This window comes from Mustela nivalis, assembly GCF_964662115.1.
Source record: "Mustela nivalis genome assembly, chromosome: 11".
Lineage (NCBI taxonomy): Eukaryota > Metazoa > Chordata > Mammalia > Carnivora > Mustelidae > Mustela > Mustela nivalis.
The window spans coordinates 68,216,183-68,226,431 of NC_139030.1; the positions used below are offsets into that span (position 1 = coordinate 68,216,183).

The 10,249-nt window shown below is 54.3% G+C and overlaps 1 protein-coding gene across 19 annotated transcripts in view; it reads left to right on the forward strand.

Annotated features, from left to right (window-relative positions):
• HDLBP (high density lipoprotein binding protein) overlaps positions 1 to 8,263 on the forward strand; it is a 72,231-nt gene extending 63,968 nt beyond the window's left edge. For all 19 annotated transcript variants that reach the window (XM_082689683.1, XM_082689670.1, XM_082689685.1 and 16 more), the window contains 9 exons: positions 172 to 310; positions 1,913 to 2,067; positions 2,825 to 2,929; positions 3,082 to 3,216; positions 4,211 to 4,354; positions 6,601 to 6,786; positions 7,239 to 7,355; positions 7,567 to 7,695; positions 7,801 to 8,263. In XM_082689683.1, coding sequence (XP_082545809.1) covers positions 172 to 310; positions 1,913 to 2,067; positions 2,825 to 2,929; positions 3,082 to 3,216; positions 4,211 to 4,354; positions 6,601 to 6,786; positions 7,239 to 7,355; positions 7,567 to 7,695; positions 7,801 to 7,887 — 1,197 coding nt within the window. In that variant the 3' untranslated portion in view covers positions 7,888 to 8,263. The remainder of the gene's footprint in view (positions 1 to 171; positions 311 to 1,912; positions 2,068 to 2,824; positions 2,930 to 3,081; positions 3,217 to 4,210; positions 4,355 to 6,600; positions 6,787 to 7,238; positions 7,356 to 7,566; positions 7,696 to 7,800) is intronic.
• The last annotated feature ends 1,986 nt before the right edge of the window (positions 8,264 to 10,249 follow it).

Sequence of the window (10,249 nt, forward strand, 5' to 3'; positions counted from 1 at the left end):
CGTTTGGTCCTGGCCCCCGGTCCTCCTCTCTCCACCCTGTTGTATATGGAGCAGTTGAGGTGTCTGTGCTGGACTGAGTGGAGGCTGGTGAGGATGTGCACTGACCCTAACCAGTTAATGTCTGTCTTTATTTTTTCCTTTCTTGCTGTGCCCCGCACCCTCCACCCCCAGGAAGCCCAGGTGACCATAGAATGTGCCATACCCCAGAAGTTCCATCGATCTGTCATGGGCCCCAAAGGTTCCAGAATCCAGCAGATTACCCGGGACTATAATGTTCAGATTAAGTTCCCAGACAGAGAGGAGAACCCAGGTGGGTCCCAGCGGTGAGCTCCATGCTGAGTGGGGAAGCAGGGGGCGCGTGAATGGGCCTCATCTGGGGATTCCAAGGCTTCTCTAGGAGATGGGTGCAGGGTGACAGGGGCCCTCCCAACATCCCGAGGCTTGCAGCAGGTGACAAGGCAGAGGAGGGCAAAACGGCTGCGGCCTCTGAAGCAGGAAAGCCCCCCCACCCCCACCCTGCTGAGTTTGGTTCTGGGGCTTCACACAGGTCCCAGATGACATGTGTGATGGGGCTGCTTTGTCCACTGCAGCTGCCTCTTCCCCAGCACCCCTACTTGGCAGGTTTTGTCCCTTGAATGACAGGCAGCCCCTGGCTGTCCTTCTGCCGCAGCCCCTCAGCTCAGAGTCATCCTTGTTGCTTGGTTCCATGTGGGGTGGTAGGTAGTCACAAGGTGACCTGCACAACGAGGGGTCTCAGAGCTGACTCTCCCAAGACCTGTCTCCCACTCGGGTTGTGACCAAGCGTGTCGTCTTTGTTGACCGGTCTCAGTGGATGTGTCTGGTCCAGTTAGTGACCATGCAGCTTCCTGGTTCCCCTCTGTGTGCTCTGTCCTCTACAGAGCTGGTCACGGCCACTGAAGCACCTCTCTTTCCCTTAGAGGATGGCCTATTTTGAGTACATGTGGAGGAAAACTGCGCAGGATAAAGATGGATTTTCTATACTCAGTATCCAAATTCATTTTGTTTTCTCTTGCTCCCCCTTTTATGCATACAGTCATTTTTTCTAAGTCGTTTGAGTGTACTTTTCAAATGTTCTCTTTGGGGCACCTTCCTGAGAATCAGAACTTTTTAAAAAAATATTTATTTATTTGGCAGACAGAGATCACAAGTAGGCAGAGAGGCAGGCAGAGAGAGAGAGAGAGGAAGGGAAGCAGGCTCCCTGCTGAGCAGAGAGCCCAATGCGGGGCTCGATCTCAGGACCCTGAGATCATCACCTGAGCTGAAGGCAGAGGCTTTAACCCACTGAGCCACGCAGGCGCCCCGTCAGAACTTCTTTTAAACATCATTTGTGATAACTGGGGGACAGATGGGGGACATCCATCATCAGAATCACATGATCTGACAGTGTGTAGCAGTGCTATCGAATTTAGTTAGTGTTCAAACTTTCCAACTTTGGAAAGTGTCTGTGGAGTCCAATCCCCCCCCCCCCACACACACACACAGTACAGGACTGCGATTCTTTAGTGTTTAGGTGCACAGCTGCCTGTCGCCACCATCTGGTTTCTTTGTCACGGGTCCCATCCCTTCCTTCTTGCTCGCTTACTTCCTGGCATAAGAAGCTGGTGCAGGTGCCCACCTTCCTCCCAGCCTGTGGTGCAGACCCCTACCCACGGCCGTGTCCTAGCCCTGGGGCTTGGTTTCTAGTGTCGGCCCTTCAGACACAGTGGGTGCCTTCTCCATACCTCCCACCCACCAGTTTCTGAGGTCACCAGCTCCAACCGAGGCAAGGAGGTGAGCTCACAGCCTCCTGGGAAGCGTGGCACGTGTGGGTCAGCATGTGTCAGGAGCTTCCCACGTGTTTGCGTGGAGGATGCTGAGTCGGTACTGTGAGCTGCTCCTGCCATCTCCCCAGTTCACAGCGTAGAGCCGCCAGTCCAAGAGAACGGCGATGATGCTGGAGATGGGAGAGACATCAAGGAGGCTGACCCTGGCTCCCCCAGGCGGTGTGACATCATCATCATCTCCGGCCGGAAAGAAAAGTGTGAGGCAGCCAAGGAAGCCCTCGAGGTGGGTGCGGCCTGATGCTGGCTGCGCTCATGGTCGCGGTGCCTAGCCCGAGCCCCAGCTGTGCCTGCCCCAATCCCCTCAGGTCCCGCTACCAGTGGTGCCCGCTACACCAGTCTGGGGCCCAGAGCCCAGAGCCTGGGGGCTGTCAATGGGCACGGAGCTAGCAGGTTCAGTTGACAGCAGGGGAAATGCATCTGTGTCTGAGCCTCACCAGTCCCCCTCTGTAAGCTTCAAGTGGCTCTGTTTTTCCTGGACTCGGTTAGTTCTGTTTTTGTTTCTGTAAGCAGCTTGTCACATTTAATAGCATAAGCTCGGGGTGAGGATCTGAAAGTGTGCTCTCTTGGCACTAATTTTTAAAAAGTGGATTCTGTAATTTTGTTTTTGGGTGTTTGTCGTTACTGTTTTTGTTTTGAGAGCAAGAGAACGCTCGCCCAAGCAAGCAGAGGGCAGGGCAGGGGGAGAGGGAGACTCCCAAGCAAAGCCCCCAAGCATGGAGCCTGATGGGGGCTCGATGCCAGGACCCTGAGATAATGATCTGAGCCAAAATCCAGAGTCAGATGCTTAACTGACCACCACCTAGGCATCCCTGGATTCCATGTTCTCTTTTTGTGTCTTCTTCTTTTGAGTTAAAAGCCTGGATATTGGTCTCAGTTTAGGCAGAACAGCATAGAAGGTTCCAGGAAGCTCCCTGTAGTTCTCACGTGGTCGCTCTGCTCCCTGCTGGCTCTCAGTCCTGCCCCATCCATGTTTCCTGCAGGCGCTGGTTCCTGTCACCATCGAAGTGGAGGTGCCCTTTGACCTGCACCGGTACATCATTGGGCAGAAGGGGAGTGGGATCCGAAAGATGATGGACGAATTTGAGGTACCCCGATTTGCAGTCTTTTCCTCCCGAGTGTCTCTGGCAGTCCAGCCCCTTGGCAGTGCGCCTTCTTCCTGCTCTTACTGCAGCGGCGGGCCACCCCTGTCTTGGTCCGGGACCCCATCTGCATTGGGTACCCTCCTGTGTCTGTGCAGGTGAACATCCATGTGCCGGCACCGGAGCTGCAGTCTGACGTCATTGCCATTACTGGCCTCGCCGCGAATTTGGACCGGGCCAAGGCTGGCTTGCTGGAGCGTGTGAGGGAGCTGCAGGCTGAGCAGGAGGACCGGGTGGGTTTCCACTGGGCCACAAGGGCATCCACCAGAGCTGCAGTACTCAGCCTTTATCATCATTTTGGAGGGTCACTAGCACCCTGGCCACTTGGCAGCCAGTTTGTGTCCGGGGCCTTTCTTCAGGGGTAGTGTTGGCGGGCATAGCACTTTTCTCTTCCCTGTTACAGCAGCAGAGTTAGATTCCTGCTAGTCTTTTTTTTTTTTTTTTTTTTTTTTTTTCCAAAGTAAATGTGCCATTTGTGGTGCCTCTAGGCACATAGGACAGGTACGGTTAGTGAGGCCTGGGAGCCGTTGTTGCGAAAGATCCCCAAACATGAGTGGTGTGGTCCATGGTGGGTGTCTGCGGGCCCATGTGGACCTTCTCACTGCAGGGTTTCCCTGCTTTGGGGAGGGTTCAAGACCCACCTCCCCTCTGTAGAGCTGCCGTTGGAAGGGTTTCTTGAGTGGTGCACAGGGAGGCTGGGTGTTGTCCCCTCCTGAAGCCTTGGTGCAGATTCCTTGGGTTGTGGGCTTTGAGGACTTCCTGGATCAGGTTGGGTCAGGGCACACAGACCTCTAAAACCTGAGTGTGCTTCCAACGGTCACACCCCTGGCCATGGATGTCCCAGGCTGGCTGGCTCTCTTTTCCTTCTGGCCTGCTTTTATACCCTAGCCTTGGAAAACACCCTCCAACCTGACCCAGAACATTTTTATACTTACTTATCAGATCCCTGTTAAACCAATTAAAAAGTTGAGCTCAGAGCTCGCCACTTGCCGTGCCAGCCTTGTTGATGCTCAAGGAGTCCTTTCTGAATCTGTGAGCTTGCTTACGGGCAGGTCCTTGAGCTGGTGGGGCAGGGTGACACTGAGGCTAATAGGAAAGCCATGTCTTGTTTTTGTCACAGGGGATACGTTTGGGGTTCAGGACAGAAAGTCGGGGTGGCAGTAGCACATGGTTGCCCATGATGGTGATGGTCGACCTTGAACTCCTACACTCTTGTCTCATCTGTAGGCTTTAAGGAGCTTTAAGCTGAGTGTCACTGTGGACCCCAAATACCATCCCAAAATTATTGGGAGAAAAGGGGCAGTGATTACCCAAATCCGCTTGGAACATGATGTGAACATTCAGTTTCCTGATAAGGACGATGGAAGCCAGGTAAGAATGACTGCTTGGGTCAGACTCTGTTGCCGAAGCATTTTGGGGCGGGTAGACTTCTGTAACCTCATTCTGACCTGGGAGCAGTGAGCAGGCGAGCTTAGGATGTGCCCAGGTGGGTGGGGATAGGGCAGAGTGCAGAGTGACAGGTCTCTGAGGATCGGATTTTGGCTTGGGCTTTGGGCACTATCTCGGTCTGTGCCTGCCTGCATCGCCGCGTGGACCTTCTCCCCTGCACACCTGGTCATCAGCTGGGTCCCTCCCATACAATCATCCCCACAGGTGCAGTCCTTCAAGGAGCACCCTCCCCGCACCCATCACTCCCCTGCCTGTGTTCTTCTTGGCTCGAACAGGGGTCCCTTCCAGCACAGCTTCGCAAACAGTGGGAACCTAGTCTCTGTCTCTCTTCCAGTGGCATGCAGCAGAGCATCCAGAAATGGTCTGCTAGAATCTTCCAGCCAGCAAATCCCAGCATGCCTATGTAGATAGACTCTGACCTTTCAATCGTGCATCCAAGCACTGTGGCAGGCCATCCATCTGTACCTTCCTTCTCTCCCTGGCCCAAGTCTCTGAGCTGCAGCCTGAGTTCAGAAAGGCAGGCAGACCTGTAGGGCCTTAGCCCGTGCCCCATCTCTTGTCTGCCTCCTGCCAGGTCCTCCCTTCCCCCAGATGCATCCTTTGATCTGCCTCTGCATTTCTAACAAACATGTTTACACTGCTGTTCTTTTTTATTCTTTGTGGTGGTGGTAGTGTTGTTTAAGTGAGCCATATGCCCAGTGTGGGGTTGAATACATGACCCCGAGGTCAAGAGTCACCTGCTCTTCAACTGAGCCAGCCAGATATCCCTTTAACTTTAATTTTCAGTGTTTTAATTTTTTTTTCTAAGATTTTATTTATGTACTTGAGAGGGAGAGAGAGTGTGAATGAGAGCCAAAAAGCAGGCAGATGGAGAAGCAGACTCCCACTGAGCAGGGAGCTGGACGTGGATCTCCATCCCAGGACTCTGAGATCATGACCTGAGCCACCCAGGCGCCTGTAGTTTGTAATGTTTTTAATTCTGAGAATTCAGCTCTTTTAAACTCCTCACCTTGGGACGTCTGGGTGGCTCAGTCAGTTTGGTGTCTGTGTTCGGCTCAGGTGGTGATCAGGCTCATGATCGAGTCCGCCATCAGGCTCCTTGCTCAGTGGGAAGCCTGCTTCACCATTTGCCTGCTGTTTCCTCTGCTTGTGCTCTCTGACAAATCAATAAATAAAATCTTAAAAAAGAAAAAAGAAGAAATTATCCCTCATCTTCCCTGTGTTTATCTTCTTCAACTTTGCTGTGTAAATATCACAGGTATTATTTGGTGTTCAGACCACAGTGGCTAATATTCCACAAGCTGAAGGGGATCAGTGGCCGCGTTTTCTTCATAGGCAGCTTTTTCCTGGGAGGCTCATGCTTCTGTTGGCGAAGGGTTCTGGTCTTTGTCTGTCTGGGGAGGCGCTTGTTGGCGGCTAGTGGACTCTGGGCACCGTGGCAGTGGGGGAGGGGGACTGGCTGCTGCTCTGCTGTTTCTTGGGGTCCTTGTGGCCTCTTTTGGGTAGATCTTGAAGTTCCTGCTCTTCTGCTTTGTTTCCCAAAGTGTTCTCTGGTCCTTTGTGTTCTGTTGCTCTTTTGTACATGTAGTGTGGTCTGTCGCCTTAAAGAATGTGGCTCACGGGATGAGGTGATTCTATGCTCAGGTGTTCGTAACGCCTTGAGTCGTGTGTCTGCGCTGCCCGCGCTCTACAAGGGTGCCCTCGCTTGTCTGTGTGCATGTGGGAGGCCTGAAGGCTGGGCCGGGGTGAGCTGTGGCTATGGAGTACTGGCCACCGTGTTTGGAACCTTATTTCCAGGTCGGTTTGTCTCCAGCTAGATGCCTCCAGATGCAGGGCCCGGGGTCACCGACACTGTGCCCCCACCTGCAGCTCTCTTTGTGTGCAGGTGCCCTTTCTTTTCCCATATGTGTCTTCTTGGTGGGGCGGGGGTGGGAGGGGAGTGGGCAGGAGCTAGTAGGCATTGTTGACCTGTTGTTTTAAATCAGCACCTGACATTCTTTTCTAGCTTTTTTCTGTTCTGAGTGGGTCAGTGTTTACCCTGAAGGTGAGGCCTGCCTCGTTCAGCCAGAGCTGCCTCTTGTCACCTCCAGAACTGCACCTGCTGTGTTAGGACTCCCCGCCTGGAATTTCTAGGGTTTCCCATCTTCTGACTGGTTGTTCTTTCTCAGCCCCAGGACCAAATTACTATCACAGGGTATGAAAAGAATACGGAAGCTGCCCGGGACGCCATATTGAAAATTGTGGGTGAACTTGAACAAATGGTTTCTGAGGATGTCCCGTTGGACCACCGTGTTCACGCCCGTATCATTGGCGCCCGTGGAAAAGCCATCCGCAAAATCATGGATGAATTCAAGGTGAGTCCCTAGCCCAGTCGTTAAGGGGCATCATCAAGTCCTGGATGCGTGGTGGGTGCAATGGAATACATGCTTCCCATGGCCTAGTTGAGGGCCTCAAGGCTTCCTGCCTCAGCTGCTGACCGCACTTAGGGTTTGAAAGTCTGACACTCACGTGCCTGTCCCTAAGTTGGTGAGGTGGCACAGGGGGCACAGCCAGGTGCCCTTGGTAGTGTTGGGCAGTGTCTTACCCTGACTACAGGAAGGGCAGCCCCACAGGGCACAAGCGGCTTCTGTGTCTGTCATGTCGTGCTTAGTTCTAATGTACAGGACCCTCTTGAAAACAAGGTTAACTTGGGGAAAGTTCACTAGAAGTCCACCGTTCCCAGCCACGCAGAACCATGAGCCTCTGGTCCAGAGATCCTAGGCGGAGGGTTCCCAGCTGCCTCAGCTGCTATATATGCTCCTTCCAGGTGGACATTCGCTTCCCACAGAGTGGGGCCCCAGACCCCAACTGCGTCACCGTGACGGGGCTCCCAGAGAACGTGGAAGAAGCCATCGATCACATCCTCAACCTAGAGGAGGAATACGTGAGTTGTGTCTGGGCAGGAGGCCTGTACCCAGGACACCTTGCCTCTGACTGGCGTGGGGTGACAGCAAGGCTGTGTGCATTTGCTCCCGGGGCATGTCAGAGACAGGGTCTCCCCTGAGCGAGTCTTGATTACTGGAGACTAAGCAAGCATGGTCGTTGTGCATGCCTGCTGCAGACTGACCACCCCCCACATACACCTGTGCCCACAGTTGGCTGACGTGGTCGACAGCGAGGCCCTGCAGCTGTACATGAAGCCGCCAGCCCATGAGGAGTCCAAAGCGCCATCGAAGGGCTTTGTGGTCCGGGACGCCCCCTGGACTGCAAATAGCAGCGAGAAGGTTAGATGCTCTTCTTTGCTCTGTGCCCTGGGAGTGGGAGCACTGGCAAGCTAGGCTGCTCAGGCGGGATCCCCTTACTGAAGCTGTGCACTCTTTCCCCTACAGGCCCCTGACATGAGCAGCTCCGAAGAGTTTCCCAGCTTTGGGGCTCAGGTGGCCCCCAAGACCCTCCCATGGGGCCCCAAACGATAATGATCAGAAAGCAGAAACCTCCAGCCTGCTGACCCAAACCCCACCACACATGGTTTGTTTCAATCTGACTCAGCAGCTGGACCCTCCATAAATTGTTGACGCTTCCCCCTCCCCGAGGTCTCGCAGTGAAGCTGGGCGCGCCAGCCCCCTGTGTGCGCTCAGGATCTGCTTCCTGACACCTTTTGCTCTGGGACGGCGTTCCGCTGTTGTGCACACTAACAGAGGTAATTGGACATTTCCCTACAAGCCTCCTGGCTCATCCAGCATGTCAGTAAGGCTCTGGCCTCCACTCTGAGAGCTCCACAGCTGTGGCTGAGTCTACTTCCTGTGTCATGACCTCAGGAAATAAATTTCCTTGACTTTATAAAAGCCAAAATGTTTGCCCTCTTCCTTTCCCACCTCCTTTCCTCCCTCTGCCTGCCGTTCAGTCCCTCCTTGTCAAATGCAGTCCACCTTCTTCCAGCTGCCGAAAAATCCACTTAGCCCAGACCACAGGGTGGGGAAGAAGACCCAGTTTGCATACTGGGAGCGCCCAGACCCGAAGGAGAGCTGCGGTGGAGCCTGAGGGGACCAGAGAGGCAAAAGGGTGACCTGGGTTCTCAGGCAGTCTTGGCTTTGCACACGCTGGGGTCTGAAAGCACCGAGTGTCTCCACCACGTGGCACTGGAGACCCCAAGTCTGGTGAGCAAAGCCTGAAGGCAAGGCCGCACGTCTCCATATAGGTCTACCGTGGCTGGCACGGTGGCCTGGTGTGGCCTGAGAAACGTGGGCACGGGGAGAAGGGAGGCCTGTGGAGCAGTGATGGAGACTGTCCACTCTTCCCTCGTGCCCGTCCACCCCCCCCCAGGCGCCAGGTATGAAGTCGCCTCCTTTCTACCTCAGAGCTAGCGTGGCATGGTCCCACGCTTAGGAGAGAGCCAGCTGTGGCGCTCGGCCTCTTGTTTTAGAGGTTTCTAGTGGCGGCATGTTGGCTGCAGCACCAGGTCTCCCCTAGGTTGTCCTCTGACACAAGCCCAGGCGCTGGGTGTGGGCTTCCCAGGGGTTGGTCTGGAGAGGCCGGCTTTGTGGTCCCGGGGTACAGAGAGGTGAGGACCAACAAGGGAGGCTCTCCTCTGTCTCAGGCGTGCAGTGGGTAACTGTGACTGTTGAACCACGGGCCTTGGCGAGCAGGGGGGCGCCTGGCTCTGCAGCTGCCTGTTGAGGGTCTGCTCAGAGAGGAAGGGGACCCCAGGCAGCGCGGAGGCGCCTGTGTGCCGTGTCCTGTGGGACCGAGGAAGGGCCCTCCCCATCCCTGCCTCTGCCTTTTCTCATCCCACCCTGAGATACTGGTGTTCCTAAGGGCTGGACATGTGTCCTGCACACACACAGTCTGTGCCGCCCCCACACCCTCTCCCTTCTCTCTCAAGCTCCATTAATAGAAGCTCGGTGACCTGCTGACTCTACAATTCTGAGTAGATGGAGTATCACTTGACAAGTGCACCTTGAGCCGCCTTTGCAAGCTCCCGTCCATGTGGTAGCCTGAGGTGTGCCCACCTCCAGGAGCGATGGCCTCGGGTCGGAGAGAACACGCACTTGAGCGGACAGGCTGGGGGACCCAGAGTAGGTCCAGTGAGGACAGGGAGGGAGGAGGGGAGGTGCTACCCTACCTTTCCAGGAGTACCCCCTCCATCTCTTGGGGGGCCTGGTTGGGAAAGGGCACCTTTTCTCCAGCTGCGTGAGGTTTGGGGCCTTTCCTGCTGGTCATCTTGTTTCCCTCCACTGGCCCCTCCGACCCTCACAGCATCTACCCAAACCCCTCTTCCCTCCATCTTTTCTATAGCATCCTTCCACAGTGCCCACCCTGCCCTTCCCTAGAGGTAAATTTTAAATTTTCACAACAGGTTTTTTGCACATCTGCATTTATTGCTAAATGTTGTAGATGCAAACCCCCTCTCTCCCCCAAAACTGTATTTGGGATCTTGTGTGCTCTGTTTTTGGTGGTTGTTACTAAAGATTGCTTGGTGACCCCGCCCAGGCCTGGTCTCCTGCAGCCACCCCTGCAGCTGGGACAGCCCTGGGCAGGGTGGGGTGTGCGTGTCCATTTCCTTTGTTGAATGTCTTCCATATCATGTGTTTCCATAGCTATGATCCATCCCTTGGCCTTAATTTTGGAACCTGGAGATTATATGCAAACATGTGTAAAGGCTTATGAATATGGATGACACTGGAATTTTATAAATTCTAAAATAAAACATGAAACCAGATAGAGTGTGCTACAACTCATTTTGTCATGCAGCATGTCCTGTGAAACCAGGGATGTCTTCAGCATGCTCTTAAGTGGTAACTGGAGATGCACAGATAGTTCTAGTGTCTGGTGTGTTTC